This window comes from Choloepus didactylus, chromosome 20 (assembly GCF_015220235.1).
Source record: "Choloepus didactylus isolate mChoDid1 chromosome 20, mChoDid1.pri, whole genome shotgun sequence".
In the NCBI taxonomy this organism is placed as follows: domain Eukaryota; kingdom Metazoa; phylum Chordata; class Mammalia; order Pilosa; family Megalonychidae; genus Choloepus; species Choloepus didactylus.
Window position 1 is genome coordinate 34,173,527 of NC_051326.1, and position 17,187 is coordinate 34,190,713.

At 35.8% G+C, this 17,187-nt stretch overlaps 1 protein-coding gene across 7 annotated transcripts in view; it reads left to right on the top strand.

Annotated features, from left to right (window-relative positions):
• HMBOX1 (homeobox containing 1) overlaps positions 1-17,187 on the top strand; it is a 262,433-nt gene that overhangs the window by 170,284 nt on the left and 74,962 nt on the right. For all 7 annotated transcript variants that reach the window (XM_037813411.1, XM_037813405.1, XM_037813406.1 and 4 more), the window contains exon 7: positions 6,222-6,332. In XM_037813411.1, coding sequence (XP_037669339.1) covers positions 6,222-6,332 — 111 coding nt within the window. The remainder of the gene's footprint in view (positions 1-6,221; positions 6,333-17,187) is intronic.

A 17,187-nucleotide genomic window follows, 5' to 3' on the forward strand; every position in this document is an offset into this window, starting at 1 on the left:
TTTCCTTTACATTATCCAGTTTGTTGCCATACAGTTGTTCATAGTATCCTCTTATAATTTTTTTAATTTCTTCAGGATCTGCAGTTATGTCACCTTTTCCATTCATTATTTTGTTTATATGGGTCTTCTCTCTTTTTGATTTTGTCAGTCTAGCTAGGGGCTTGTCAATCTTGTTGATCTTCTCAAAGAACCAACTTTTGGTGATATTTATCCTCTCTATTGTTTTTTTTGTTCTCTATGTCATTTATTTCTGCTTTAATCCTTGTTATTTCTTTTCTTGTACTTGGTTTAGGATTGGTTTGCTGTTCATTTTCTAGCTTCTTCAGTTGATCCATTAGTTCTTTGATTTTGGCTCTTTCTTCCTTTTTAATATATGCGTTTAGTGCTATAAATTTCCCCCTTAGCACTGCTTTTGCTGCATCCCATAGGATGCACCAATCTTATGACACCAATCTTACTCAATCTTATGACAATCTTATGACACCAATCTTACTCAAACTCTTTCAAAACATTGAAGAAAATGGAACACTACCTAACTCATTTTATGAAGCTAACATCAATCTAATACCAAAACCAGGCAAAGATGCTACAAAAAAGGAAAACTACCGGTCAATCTCCCTAATGAATATAGATGCAAAAATCCTCAACAAAATACTTGCAAATCGAATCCAAAGACACATTAAAAAAATCATACACCATGACCAAGTGGGGTTCATTCCAGGCATGCAAGGATGGTTCAACATAAGAAAAACAATCAATGTATTACAACACATTAAAAACTCGAAAGGGAAAAATCAATTGATCATCTCAATAGATGCTGAAAAAGCATTTGACAAAATCCAACATCCCTTTTTGATAAAAACACTTCAAAAGGTAGGAATTGAAGGAAACTTCCTCAACATGATAAAGAGCATATATGAAAAACCCACAGCCAGCATAGTACTCAATGGTGAGAGACTGAAAGCCTTCCCTCTAAGATCAGGAACAAGACAAGGATGCCCGCTGTCACCACTGTTATTCAACATTGTGCTGGAAGTGCTAGCCAGGGCAATCCGGCAAGGCAAAGAAATAAAAGGCATCCAAATTGGAAAAGAAGAAGTAAAACTGTCATTGTTTACAGATGATATGATCTTATATCTAGAAAACCCTGAGAAATCAACGATACACCTACTAGAGCTAATAAACAAATTTAGCAAAGTAGTGGGATACAAGATTAATGCACATAAGTCAGTAATGTTTCTATATGCTAGAAATGAACAAACTGAAGAGACACTCAAGAAAAAGATACCATTTTCAATAGCAACTAAAAAAATCAAGTACCTAGGAATAAACTTAACCAAAGATGTAAAAGACCTATACAAAGAAAACTACATAACTCTACTAAAAGAAATAGAAGGGGACCTTAAAAGATGGAAAAATATTCCATGTTCATGGATAGGAAGGCTAAATGTCATTAAGATGTCAATTCTACCCAAACTCATCTACAGATTCAATGCAATCCCAATCAAAATTCCAACACCTACTTTGCAGACTTGGAAAAGCTAGTTATCAAATTTATTTGGAAAGGGAAGATGCCTCGAATTGCTAAAGACACTCTAAAAAAGAACAACGAAGTGGGAGGACTTACACTCCCTGACTTTGAAGCTTATTATAAAGCCACAGTTGCGAAAACAGCATGGTACTGGCACAAAGATAGACATATTGATCAATGGAATCGAATTGAGAATTCAGAGATAGACCCTCAGATCTATGGCCGACTGATCTTTGATAAGGCCCCCAAAGTCACCAAACTGAGCCATAATGGTCTTTTCAACAAATGGGGCTGGGAGAGTTGGATATCCATATCCAAAAGAATGAAAGAGGACCCCTACCTCACCCCCTACACAAAAATTAACTGAAAATGGACCAAAGATCTCAATATAAAAGAAAGTACCATAAAACTCCTAGAAGATAATGTAGGAAAACATCTTCAAGACCTTGTATTAGGAGGCCACTTCCTAGACTTTACACCCAAAGCACAAGCAACAAAAGAGAAAATAGATAAATGGGAACTCCTCAAGCTTAGAAGTTTCTGCACCTCAAAGGAATTTCTCAAAAAGGTAAAGAGGCAGCCAACTCAATGGGAAAAAATTTTTGGAAACCATGTATCTGACAAAAGACTGATATCTTGCATATACAAAGAAATCCTACAACTCAATGACAATAGTACAGACAGCCCAATTATAAAATGGGCAAAAGATATGAAAAGACAGTTCTCTGAAGAGGAAATACAAATGGCCAAGAAACACATGAAAAAATGTTCAGCTTCACTAGCTATTAGAGAGATGCAAATTAAGACCACAATGAGATACCATCTAACACCGGTTAGAATGGCTTCCATTAAACAAGCAGGAAACTACAAATGCTGGAGGGGATGTGGAGAAATTGGGACTCTTATTCACTGTTGGTGGGACTGTATAATGGTTCAGCCACTCTGGAAGTCAGTCTGGCAGTTCCTTAGAAAACTAGATATAGAGCTACCATTCGATCCAGCGATTGCACTTCTCGGTATGTACCCGGAAGATCGGAAAGCAGTGACACGAACAGATATCTGCACGCCAATGTTCATAGCAGCATTATTCACAATTGCCAAGAGATGGAAACAACCCAAATGTCCTTCAACAGATGAGTGGATAAATAAAATGTGGTATATACACACGATGGAATACTACGCGGCAGTAAGAAGGAACGATCTGGTGAAACATATGACAACATGGATGAACCTTGAAGACATAATGCTGAGCGAAATAAGCCAGGCACAAAAAGAGAAATATTATATGCTACCACTAATGTGAACTTTGAAAAATGTAAAACAAATGGTTTATAATGTAGAATGTAGGGGAACTAGCAGTAGAGAGCAATTAAGGAAGGGGGAACAATAATCCAAGAAGAACAGATAAGCTATTTAAAGTACTGGGGATGCCCAGAAATGACTATGGTCTGTTAATTTCTGATGGATGTAGTAGGAACAAGTTCACTGAAATGTTGCTATATTATGTAACTTTCTTGGGGTAAAGTAGGAACATGTTGGAAGTTAAGCAGTTATCTTAGGTTAGTTGTCTTTTTCTTACTCCCTTGTTATGGTCTCTTTGAAATGTTCTTTTATTGTATGTCTGTTTTCTTTTTAACTTTTTTTTTCATACAGTTGATTGAAAAAAGAAGGGAAAGTTAAAAAAAAAAAAAAAAGAAAGAAAAATGACAAACAAGGAAAAAAAAAAAAAAGATGTAGTGTCCCCTTGAGGAGCCTGTGGAGAATGCAGGTGTATTCGCCTACCCCACCTCCATGGTTGCTAACATGACCACAGACATAGGGGACTGGTGGTTCGATGGGTTGAGCCCTCTACCATAAGTTGTACCCTTGGGAAGATGGTTGCTGCAAAGGAGAGGCTAGGCCTCCCTGTATTTGTGCCTAAGAGTCTCCTCCTGAATGCCTCTTTGTTGCTCAGATGTGGCCCTCTCTCTCTGGCTAAGCCAACTTGAAAGGTGAAATCACTGCCCTCCCCCCTACGTGGGATCAGACACCCAGGGAAGTGAATCTCCCTGGCAATGTGGAATATGACTCCCGGGGAGGAATGTAGACCCGGCATCGTGGGATGGAGAACATCTTCTTGACCAAAAGGGGGATGTGAAAGGAAATGAAATAAGCTTCAGTGGCAGAGAGATTCCAAAACGAGCCAAGAGATCACTCTGGTGGGCACTCTTACGCACACTTTAGACAACCTTTTTTAGGTTCTAAAGAATTGGGGTAGCTGGTGGTGGATACCTGAAACTATTAAACTACAACCCAGAACCCATGAATCTCGAAGACAGTTGTATAAAAATGTAGCTTATGAGGGGTGACAATGGGATTGGGAATGCCATAAGGACCAAACTCCACTTTGTCTAGTTTATGGATGGATGTGTAGAAAAGTAGGGGAAGCAAACAAACAGACAAAGGTACCCAGTGTTCTTTTTTACTTCAATTGCTCTTTTTCACTGTAATTATTATTCTTGTTATTTTTGTGTGTGTGCTGATGAAGGTGTCAGGGATTGATTTAGGTGATGAATGTACAACTATGTAATGGTACTGTAAACAATCGAAAGTACGATTTGTTTTGTATGACTGCATGGTATATGAATATATCTCAATAAAATGATGATTAAAAAAAAAAAAAAAAAAAAAACAACCACATTTGGAGCTTGATTGAGTTACCTTCCCTTGCACCTAGTAGACTGCCTCTTTTGTCCCCACAGGGGACTTTTCCAATTCAGCCTGCCTTGCCATTTGGGGAGGGGCGCCAGCTCCTCAGTTTGGTGAGCTTTACTTACAGTTCTATGCTGTGATCTCAGCCATTCAGTCCATTGTGGTGTACGATGTGTGTCCAGTCGTGAATGTCCCCCCAACAGTTATTCCAGACTATTTACTAGTTGTTCCTCAACTATGTCTCCTTTTGATAGGCATTTAACTTTTTCCGCCTTCTTCCTTTATAGTACAGCAAGAGCCTGGACAGCTGTAGTATTTAGTGGACTCTGGATTGTTCTTTGTGTGATCTGACTGTGTGAGAAAGGTTTAATATTGAAAGTAGCAGAACTGATTTTTTTTTTTTTTTTGTCTTTACAGATTTTCCTCAAATGTCCTTTGTTTTTCGGTAGTATGGTACCATCATGAAGACTCCATATAAAATTGTTTGTTTACTTAAATGAAAATCAGTTTTGATTTCATGGTGGTAAATGGTTTAAAAGCACTATTTCAGAGATAGCAAAAAAATCCTATAATGTTTGAAACTAGACTTTTGGTGGAAGCATTGCTAAACCCAGCTGAATTAATTACTCCCAAATAATTTAGAACATACATACAATGCTAACTGTCAGCACCTGCAGCACATAGATCTTCAGTCTATTGGAAAACTGTGTGAATTGCTTGAGAATATAATTGCTTAAGTTTTAGAAAACTGTTTTAATTTCAGCCGTTGAAAGTGAAACATGTTTCCAGTCAGAGAATCTCACTTCACAGTCCAACCTTTCTTTTAATGTTCCCCTCCCTGATTTCCTCAAATTTGACTTTAATGGGTTTGTTAAAGTGTATGAGGCTCTAGGAGCTTGCTTTTAATGAGTTATATGTGATCTCCAGACCTCTTACTGCTTCTCCTGTTAGGGGGTATGATTACTTCATGATAACCACTCTTCCTGTTGTGCATTACAGTTTAAACAGGTGTTGGCACAGGGGGTATTCAATACTATCCAGTTGCCTTATGTAATTCCTCAGGAGGGTTTAGATATTTTTAACCCTCTATGGTGGCTGAATGGTCTTTTTCAGTGTGCCTTTTGGACATACAAGACATATGTCTTTCCTGTTATTCTTTGCTTTGCCCAGTTACATGTTGAATTATTCATTTTTGGAATAGATATAATGACCACACTGAACGTTTATTTCTCAAACTAGTAAGTTTGAGACATGCTTTTTTACTTTGAGGTATGAAGTTCTAGTGAGTTGCTGTCAAGAACTTCTTAGTGACAGCAGAAAACTATTGCTTTCTATTCTATTCAGTTTTCTGGGAAGCATATGTTTTGGAAGAACATCTTTAACTCTTGAGATTTCTTAAGTGATCATTTTGCAGCAAAACTCTAAAAGTTTCCCAATTTTTAATTATCTGTACTAATGGTAACAAGGTTAAAAAATGCCTAAATTAATTAACAAATAAGCCAGAAAACCTTATTGAAGTCATTGTTTTCAGTGATCTTTTCATTCCCAACCCTTAAATAATTTTATCAGTATAAATAATGAGTACTAAATGTTTCTGACTTGGTTTTTTGCTTCTAAGTCTCTGGTAAAAGTTCTAATTTTCTAAAATGGCAGAGATAGTGGACGAGAGTGATATTGAAGGAGAATAAATCAACTTCTGACAAATAACTGTTATTTAGGAATCTTTTCATTTATTTTATATTCATAGACCTGATTTTGAGATTAACTTTTGAGAACACAGTCAAGTCTTGCTTAATGAAATTCTTTGACTTCTAATATATTTTGAGTATATCTTAGCCAGTACAGTTAGTCTTTACAAAAAAGCCCAATATTAAGGAGTCTACTCAAGCTGCAGCTTCTTTACAGAAAATAAAGTGCCCAGTAACCTAGAACCAACAGAACCTTGATTAAATTTACCTTAATTTCAATACCCCACAAAGCTATTTCTCTTTCTGTATAGGTATCAGTCAGAGCCGGATCTCTCATTGGCTGTTGCAGCAGGGATCAGACCTGAGTGAACAGAAGAAAAGGGCATTTTACCGATGGTATCAACTTGAGAAGACAAATCCTGGTAAATATCATTTCCTTACTTTATTGCATCTGAAACAACTTGAATATAATTAATTATTTCATTGAATCCATGTGCTTCACTAGGGTACTTTCATGTGCTTTACTGTTGTTGCTTTATGCAAGAGAATACTTGTTTGAATTTCCTTGGCTCCTCAAGGAAATACCATGCAATGGATTGGCCTAATTAATGGGAATTTATTAGCTTACTGTTTTGAGGCTAGAAGAAAAGTCCAAATCAAAGCATCATCAAGGCCGTGCCTTCTGCCCAAAGACTATGGCACTCTGGGGCTGGCTGCTTGTGATCGTTAGTCCTGGGCCTCACTGTCACATGACAGTGCACCTGGCAGCCTTTCCTGGCCTCTATTCCAGGTTTCCTTGACCTTCAGCTTCTTGCTTCCTGCATCTTTTTTCTCTCTGTCTGAATTTCATTTTGCTTATAAAGGACTCCAGTAATAAGATTAAGACTCATCGTGATTCAATTGGGGCACACATTATAACTGAAGTAATCTCATCAGAAGGTTCCACTTACAATGGGTTCACAGTCACAGGAATGGATTAAGTTTAAGAACATCTTTTTCGGGGGTACATACAGCTCCAAACACCATAGTACTCATAACTGTAATAATTATAGTTATTACAGTTATTCTTAATTGTAATGACTTTTAGTTTGGTGTCTAAGATTATCTAGTCATTTTCATTCCTTCCTCCAAAGTGCCTCTTTGCTTCTAGGTTATATGATATTCTAACCATAGTTTGAAAGAGACAGCTTGTCAATGACTGATTTCCTTTTCATCAACTATAGGTCCACACATATTCCATATCAATTCTTTTTTGTAAATCTTGTTTAATTAGTAATATAAATTTAATGTTTTTATTTAATTCAGTCTGCACCATATCCAGTGATCTCTTCAAATGGTTTTCTTTTTATTTCCATGTAATGCATCCTTGGTTGTTAGGGTACCATGATGCCACTATGACTTCAAGAGCAATAGTAGATTGGAAAGCAAAAATGAAATCTTAAGGAAAAAGATCACAAAAACATTTGGGTCTGAAGTTGCCAGGAATAGGCAAGATCTATTGCAAGATACTTTTAAAAAGTGATTTATAAAATAAAATCTTAAGTAAGTGACTGCCTGTCTAAAACTATGCATTACACAGTCTGGTGGTAGTGAACCTGCTCTCAAATTTAAACTTATGATAGAACTCTCCTCTGTAATGCTACAGCATTAAAGCCTTTGCTTACAGACTAAAGTCTCAGTTGGAATAGTGCATTTTGCATACTTTCATGTGATAATAACATTACCTCTGAGGTGGAAATAAAAGAATGTTTATAGAAACTTTTTTGTTGTGATAAGAATTTTTTTCAAAGATCATGTTTTCAATCTGAAAGATCCAGGCAGGACAAAACAGAGCAGACTTTATCAACTTCTCTGCAGTGAAATGTTTTTTAGTCTACCCCACACCCCAACTTTTTATTTTGAGGTTTTTCAAATGTACAAAAAAGTTAAAAGACTAGTACAATGAGCGCCTGTTTACCCTTTTCTTAGATATGATTGTTAACATTTTGTTATATTTAGTTTCTCTATGAAATAATTAAATGGATTAATTTAAAAATATGTTTAGTTGTGTATTTTTGTTTTTGTTTTGCTGTGCCATTTGAAAATAAGTTATAAACACCCTAGTACTTTACCCCTGTATACTTCAGCATTCATCTCCTAAGAGTAAGATAATCTCTCCTACATAACTGTGGTCCCATAATCACACCTATGAAAATTAACGATTCCATAATATCCAGTTCATATTCACATTTCTCTACAAGAATGTCTTTTGTAGATTGACAGATTATAATTTGTCATTGTCTGTTTAGACTCTTAAATCTAGAATAGTCACTCAAACTTTTTTTTCATGACAAAACTTTTTTAAGCATCTGATCAACAAATGTCTTACAGAGTATTTCACATTCTGGATTTACATGACTATTTCTCTTTAATGTCAGTTAACTTATTCCTCTATCCCCTGTATTTCCTTTAAACTGAAAGTTAGGCAAGAATTTTTTGTGGGTTATTTAGAAGAGTGTTTCAGTTTGCTAAAGCTGCCCCAGAATGCAGTATACCAGAAATGGGTTGGCTTTTAACAATGGCATTTATTAAGTTACAAGTTACAATTCTGAGGCCATGCAAATGTCCAAATTAAGGTATCAACAAGAGGATGATAACTTCTCTGAGGAAAGGCTGCTGGCATCCAGGGTTTCTCTGTCATAGGGGAAGGCACATGGCAATGTCTGCCGGTCCTTCTCTCATGGTTCTTGTTTCAATGGCTGTCTCCAAATGTTGCTTGGCATTTCTAAGCCTTCTCCAAAATGTCCCTACCTTTTATCCTCTGATAAAGGACTCCACTGAAGGATTAAGACCTACCTTGAATGGGCTAGGTCCATCTCAATTGGAATAGCCTAACCAAAAGTTCCCACACACAATTAACTCTGCCCCTACAAGAATGAATTAAAAAAACATAGTCTTTTTTGGGGCACATAACATTCAAACCAGCACAGGGGGGCCTGTACCAATGACTGTAATTTACTTTTAAATACATCAAAAAATAAAATGGCTTGATGAATAGATACATGATAGATTAAGTATAGCAAAATGTTAGGTGGTAGGAGAGTACTTATTTTTCACTGTCACATTCTTTCAACTTGCTGCATTTTTGAAATTTTTCATAACAAAATATTGGGAAAAATATATTTTGTAGGTATTGTTTACCTTATATTATCACATATCATGAAGAACATAATGTCAGGCTGTAGCACTATCGTATGCTAAGTTTGATCATTTTGTTAACGTGGTAATATCAGATCTTCACAGTTTGTAAATAAGCTATAGACTATACTTTCACACTTGTTGAGTATCCTCTTACCCAACAAGCTTTCACCAATGATCTTTGTATTCATTGATGATCCTTACCTGTGTCAGTTATTCCAATGGGAATTGCAAAATGGTGATTTTCTAAATGTATCATTCCTTCAATATTTATTAAATGCTTGCAGTTTTCTGCAAAGAGGAGCTTCCATTTTTTAGCTATTTTTCTGATGATATCTAGATACACAAGCAAACCTCGTAAAATAATGACTCCATTGTGCTTTTATTAGTTAAATACTCTAAGGTGGCACAGTCCTATTGAAATATAATGCAAACAACTTATTTAATTAAAATTTTCTAGTACTCACATTTTCAAAAGTAGAAAAAAATTCTGAAATTAATTTTAATATTTTAACAAATATGTATTATCACTTCAACATTTAATCAGTATTTTAAACATTTTTGAGATGCTTTTCTCTGTTTTGTACAGAATGTTGGAAATCTGATGTCTGTTGTCAATTAAAACCCGCGTTTCATTTCAGATCGGCCACATTTCAAGTGCCCAAAAACCAAATATGGCTAATGGCTGCTGTTTGAGACAGCACAGTTTGAAGAAACATCATAGTTAAAGCAACACTTCAAATTCAGCTCTAAGCAGTTTTCCCCAAAGACATCATTTCTCCCATGATTCACTACAGAGCAAATCAGATGGAGAGAGACAAAAACCTGGTACTTGATCTGCTTAAAAGAACAGCCTAGGCTGATAGCAAGGTTTCAGTCAGGTAACAAGGAACTATGCCCGGGGGTTTCTTAAGTTTGGTCGCATTCAAGATAAACAGTTGGCTACCAGAGAGCCTCCAGGGAGATAATCTGCTTGTTCCAACATATGCAGGGCAGAATAATGAAGAATTTGGAGAGCAGGCACTACTTAACTATGTTAGGCAAATTAGCCTTCATATAGGAGGCAGCCATGAGCTCCATAAGGAGAAAGATTTTTGTCTCTTGGATTTGAACTAGTTGCCTGCACATAATCTAATCATGGTTGGTGAGGCTAAATTTCCACACTAGGGTCTCAACAGGCTGCACTCCAGTCCCAGGCAGAGACTAGGATACCAGGAAAATTAATTCACTAGAAATAAGAGGAAAGACTAAGGTAACAACTCTCAGGCCCAGTATCTTTACTGCTGCTGGGGACCAGCACTGATGACTGCAGAATACTGTGGGAATCTAGTTTTTAGCACTGGGGTAGTGGTGTTCTTCCAAAGCTGAAAAAAAACATTGTTGTCATTTTTATTTTAGTTTTTAATCTTATTTCCCACTTGAGTCTATCTTGGAACCAGAGCTTGGTTTACCCATCATTAGTAAGATTGAGAAAGATGGAACTAGGCCATCAGAACAGGAAAAATGGTAAAAGACTAACAGCCTCCATCCAGCTGTTAAATAGGAACTACTTTCTTTAGGGAGATATTGCCTTTTTTTAAGAAGTTATTCCCTAAGAAAAAAATTATATTTAGAGAAGTAACAAAAAATAGCAAGAATAAGTTCCCCTAATATATACATTTGCTTTTCAATGAATTTGCATTACTAATTGTCCTATTTTAAAAAGACTTCCTATGTTTTATTTGAAAATAGTTTTGAGTTCCTAGAGTCGAGTTTTATGTAGGACATAATATAAAGATAGCTGAAGATAAGAGGGAAAGTCCATAATTGTCAGTTGATTATTTCTGTTGCATCAAGAATAATTGGAATGGACAAAGAAAATGTGGCATAGACTTACGATGGAATATTATTCAGTCATAAAAAAGAATGAAGTTTTGATACATGCAACAACATGGGTGAACCTTGAAGACATGTTGAATGAAATAAGCCAGCACAAAGGGACAAAAACTGTTATGACCACACTAATATGAAATATTAGAATATGCAAATACATAGGGTAAGAAACTAGAGTATGTGTTAGCAGGGTCCAAGGTGGGGATAGGAAATGGGGAGTTAATGCTTAAATAGTACAGTTTCTATTTGAGGTAATGGAAAAGTTTTTGTAATGGTTGGTGGTGATGGTAGGACAACATTGTGAATGTAATTAATAGCATTGGATTATATATCTGAAAGTGGTTAAAAGGGAAAGTTTTATATTGTATATATGTTATTAGAGTAGAATTTTCTTCAAAAGTAGGACCATATGACACAAACATGGAACCCTAATGTAAATCATGTACTATACTTAATAGTACAATCATAATAATCTTTCATCACTTGTAACAAGTGTACCAAGCTAATGCAAGTTGTTAATAATGGAGAGGCGGTATGAAAACTCTGTATTTTCTGCATGGTTTTTCGTAAACCTGAAATTTAATTTTTTTAACTGTTTCCTTGCATTTCTCCCTTTATTATAAGAGCTAATATGGCATAAAGTTTGTTCTATATAAAACGTACTTTCATTTTGTTGACTTCGAAAAAAATCTTGATTTTTAGTTCAAGAATGATATTGTTTGTTCTTATTCCATGGACAGTTTGGGTCTGCTACTATGTTTGGAAAAGATAGACCAAAATTACATTGGCATTTAAGAATGGCTTACCCACTTTCTAACCACTAGTTGCTTATAGTACATCAGAATCTTCTTTGCAGTATTCATTGCAGAAATAATTAAAATCCAGTAGAGACCTGATTAAATGTCCATAAGAATAGAATTGGTTAAATAAATTAAGGTATATTTGTACAACAGAATAGTATGAAGCTGTATAGCTTTTCATTTTAAGGCAGCTTTATGTGAATTATAAATGAATTATATAAACTAGATTACATAAGGTACAAAATGGTTTTTATAGTATATTACCAATTTATAGGGGGAATAACACATACAAATGCTTATATATGCATAGAACATCTCTAGAAGACTGTATTAGGAACTGGTAGATGGCTCTGTGGAGGGGAACTGAGTGACTGGGGGTAGAGGAGTAGGAGGGAGACTGTTGCTTATAGAACTTGTGTCTTTCCAAATTTTGTGCAATGTATTTGTATTATGTATTAAAAAATACATATGAGTGTAATTAAAGGGAGGAAAGAATTACAAAAACTGCTTTGTTAACAGCATTCAAGATTTAAAAAACCGGAACCTAGGTTGATATAGTCCAGACCTGCTACTATTGAGAGCAGTTAAATAGAAAATGAGATGCCAGTGATTTTCATTGGTAGGTCGTTCTTTTATTTCACAAATTTTTCTCTCTTCTGAACAGAAAACTTTTTAGAAGAAATGTAAATAGTATCATCATTTTACATATATGCAAAATAAGAAAAAATGTAAAAACGTACTCTAAATTTAAGCATTTAGAAAACAAAACAATGTTTTTGTATATTCTATACCTCTATTCCTGGGCCTCAAAGCATTTCTCTCTGTATGCCTTGATTGAAATTCTCTTTTTCAACCTCTTCACTCTGGTCTCTTTAAGTGACCAAGCAAGAGTAGATACTTAGATTACTTTGACTAATAACCCATTAGATATTTATATAATGTAGTTCTCTGATAAACAGGCCCATCATCAGAATTCTCCAGTATAACCCAAAGCTTGCCAAGGTGTATTAATAAAAAGGCTGATGGAAACTAATCAGATACATTTTGTCTTGTTTCTTATGAATTCATTACCAAGAAAATGCCTATTTTTTAAAAGAAGTAAGCAGTAAATTAAGCATGGACATCAAAAGCCCCTTTATTTAATGAAAGATGAATTAAAGTTTCTAGAACAAATCTGTGTTTGTTGGAGTATTTCCAGAGTGCTTCTTTTGCTATTTTTAGCCACTCCTACATTGAAGAAGAAAAAGGAGCAAGAAAAAAAAATCTCTAAAAGTAAAGTGATATTATTTTTAAATTAAGTATGTTTACAAGTTTGAAATTATTGAGTGTCTACCTTCTGTGCATAGTATCTTGATTTCTTTCAAAGTGACCAGGCCACCGCTTACTTTTCTCTCTTCTTTGCTTCCCTCCTTCCCTCTCTCTCTTTTCCTCCATGTCCAATTTTATATCATCTAATTTTACTTCTTTTAGAAAATCTGGAAAATACAAAATATTGCAAAGCATAATAATATTACCCATAACCTTTAATACCAAGGAAGGACTGTTATTACCAATTGGCTTATTTCCTTCCACCACTTGCCTTAATTAAGATTTTCTGTATTCTCTGTTCTGTTCGTACGTATATATCACCCTACTTACCTACAAATGCATGCCATGTTTGTAGATGTGGCCTTCTAGTTGGAATTCACTGACTTATTCCCCTCCCTCCACTGACTCAAGCCTTGAAACTCTTTATCCCTTTACTAGAGCTAGGCCTTGAATGAGAGGATCTAGCCTTACGCAGTCCATTGCACCTCTGTTTTGATCATCCATGATAGTAGCTTGGCTCTATTTTGATCCCAACTGTAGAACAATATTTATAGGATTTTACTTCGGTACTATAATCCCTGCTTGCTTTCAGAGAAGTACCAAAACAAAGATTTGAAACTCTATAGCCCCCTAATTCCTACTAAATTTGTCTGAACTTGTTAACTTTGAATAGGCCCATAACTAATTCCCAAATTATTTTGGCAGAATGGAACCCTCTTTATTGAGCTATCAAAAGAGGGGTTTAAGTTTTGTTTCATAGTGAGTAGGTCAGGAATGTTTTTTTAATTGATTTTTTATTGACTTTTATTGAGATATCTTCACATATCATACAGTCATATGACGTGCACAATCACATTACCATCATATAGTTGTGCATTCATCACCATAATCAATTTTTTAACATTTTCATTACTCCAAAATTTTTTTAAAAAAGGAGAAAAGAACACCCAAAACATCCCTGTTATTCATTTAATTTTTATCTCCATTTTTCTACTCATCTGCCATCCACTGGATAAAGGGAGTGTGAGCCACAAGGTTTTTCAGAATCACACAGTCACACCCTGTAAGCTATACAATTATACAATTGTCTTCAAGAATCAATTCTTCAAAGAATCACTACTTAGACACCCCTGAAGATCAAGAAAGTGATTAAACGAAAGGTGGGGGTAGCGACAGACAGGATAGGATTTAACAAAGGATTACGAATACTGATTCTTTATATAAATATAAAGTATATATATGTATATATATTTAGATGCTAGGGTGTTAGAATAGCTAGAAGGAAATGGTGGAACCGTAACCCATAATATTCTTTGTAATTTGCTCTCTAAACTTCTTGGATTGTACTTTGAAAATTATCACTGTCCTGTATATATGTTAAATTTCACATATTAAAAAAAAGAAGGCAGCTACTGGGTTACAGTTCAACAGTTTCAGGTATTTCCTTGTGGCTATTCCAGTATACTAAAAATGAAGAAGAAATATATAATGCATAAGAATAACCTCCAGAAATGATCTCTCAACTCCATTTGAATTCTCTCACCCAAGAAACTTTATTTTCATTTCTCTTCCCCCTTTTGGTCAAGAAGACTTTCTCAATCCCACGATGCTGGGTCCAGGCTCATCCTCCCACATTGCCAGGGAGATTTACACCCCTGGGAGTCATGGCCCACATAGGGGAGAGGGCAGTGAGTTTACCTGCTCAGTGGGCTTAGAAAGAGAGGCCACATCTGAGTAACAGCAAAGGTTCTCTGGGGGTGACTCTCAGGCATAATTGTAAGTAGGCTTAGCCTCTCTTTTGCAGTAACAAGCATCATAAGGGCAAGCCCCAAGATCGAGGGCTCAGCCTTCTAAATTGGTAGTCCTCAGTGCTTGTGAGAATATCAGTAATTCCCCAGGTGGGGAAGTTTGATATTTCCACATTTTTCCCCTATCCCTCAAGGGGGCTTTGCTAATGCACTTTTATTCTCTGCCCAAATTACTCTGGGATGTATCGGCGCTTCACACTAACCAGTACAAACCCACCAGATCTCACTCTCTATTCAGAGTTCTAAGAATGTTTTTAAGCCAGAGGTCAGCAAGCTTTTCCTATAAAGGACCACACCGTAAATATTTTAGACTTTGTGGATTATGTGGTGTCTATCACAACTACTCAGCTCTGCTGTTATAGTGTAAAAGCAGCCATAGACAAAACGTAAATGAATGTGCAAGATTGTATTCCAGTAAAACTTTATTTACAAAAAATAGGCAGTGGACTGTATTTTGCCTACCCTGTTTTAAGGCATGAATCTCTGAAGTTTTTTATGGTGATACTCTTGGTGTTCCATTTGAGAAAACATTAAATATTTACATCACACACATCAAGAAATTACATATGTATTAAAATTTAAACACAAAAATGAAAGCTATAAAAATATTCTGAGTGATACAAAACCCGTATAGATCATAAAAGATTGACAGATATGACTACATAAAAATTAAGATTGCAAAGTGTGCCATAAAAAACAATAAAAGACAAATGACAAACTGGAAAAAAATTACAATCTATATGATTAGCAATTGGTGTGGTTTCTACATACCAATAAGAGTAAGGTGAATAACCCAATAGAAAAAAGAACAAAAGGTATGAATCCACAGAAAAGATATATAATGATCAATAAACAGGAAAGGATGTTCATTCTTATAGTGAAATCCCTATGAAAAAGGAAGATGTTTTGCCTGCCAAATATATAAAAATGAATAATGAATAATACAATACTTAGTGTTGGCGAATAGGAGAAAATAAACAGTTGCAAATAGTTGTGATGGTTTGTATTAATCTTTGTAACAGGTTTCTCCACAATTTAGCAACTTAACACGTTCATCACTCAGGAAACCAGCTGTGGCTTAGCTGGAGGTTTCTGGCTCAGTCTCACAGAGCTGCAGTCATAGAGCTGGACGATCCTCTTCAAGCTCACTCATATGGATGTTGGTAGCCCTCAGTTCCTCACCTTGCCATAAGCTGTCTGAGTGTCCTCACAATATGACAGCTGGTTTTCTGAGTGAGTGGTCTGAGAGAGAGAGCAATGAAGGCAGATGCCATAGTGTCTTTTATAGTCTAATCCCAGAAGTGACATGCCATCCACTTCTGTTGTATGCTATTGGTCACTCTGTGTGTAATCCGGTACAATATGGGAAGAGACACACAAGGTTGTGAATACAGGATGTGGGATCATTAGGGACTCCTTGGAGACGGGCTACCACATGGGTCTACTAGGACTGTATGTCTGGGCCCTGTTTCTCTGTCATTTGGGTTCTGCAGTTCTCCACATGGCATCTGCTGGGGCTGGAATGTCCAAGATGGGTTTTTTACTCAAATGTCAGGTTCCTGGGCTGGGTTGGCAGGAGCATCTGGGGCTGGCTGGTCATCTTTCACTCCATGGTTTATTTGGAATTCTTTACAACATTGTGGCCTCAGGTTAGTCAGAATTCATATTTGTCAACTGGCTTCCTCCAGAGCCAGCATTCCAGGAGACCTATGCAGAAACTGCATAGCTTTTATGACCTGTCCTCAAAAGTCACACATTACTTTTCTCATGTTATTTTGTCAGTGTAAAAACAAAGCCAGACAAGATGCAAGGGCAATGGGGACTACACAAGGGCGTGATTACAAGGAGATATGACTTATTGGGAAGAGCCATTTTTTGAACCTACCACAGGAAGTTATAATAGTGAGATTTGAGAGTTGCCTGTTTTAAAGTGGTAGCAGTAAATATTGGTCTGATTCTGGATATATTTTGAAATTTTATTATACTCAAGAGATAATAGAAAATAGTATACAATCAACAGGTAGTAGACCTTGGAGACCTGATTTAGTTAGTAGACTAAAAGCATATCAAATATTATTTTGATGCTGCATTTGATTTTTTGTAAAAGAGTTTACAACAATTAAGCTTATTTTAATAAGCCTGTATACATTCTTTAAGGGCTCCATTTTATCAAGAACAAAAAGTCCTCTGCATGGTATTGAAAGGTTTGGAACATATATAATATATTGTTCAAAAACATTAAAACTCAAATATAGGAATTTTTTGAGAGGTTTCTCAGAGATTAGGTTGTCGTTAGGCCAAAGACCATACGT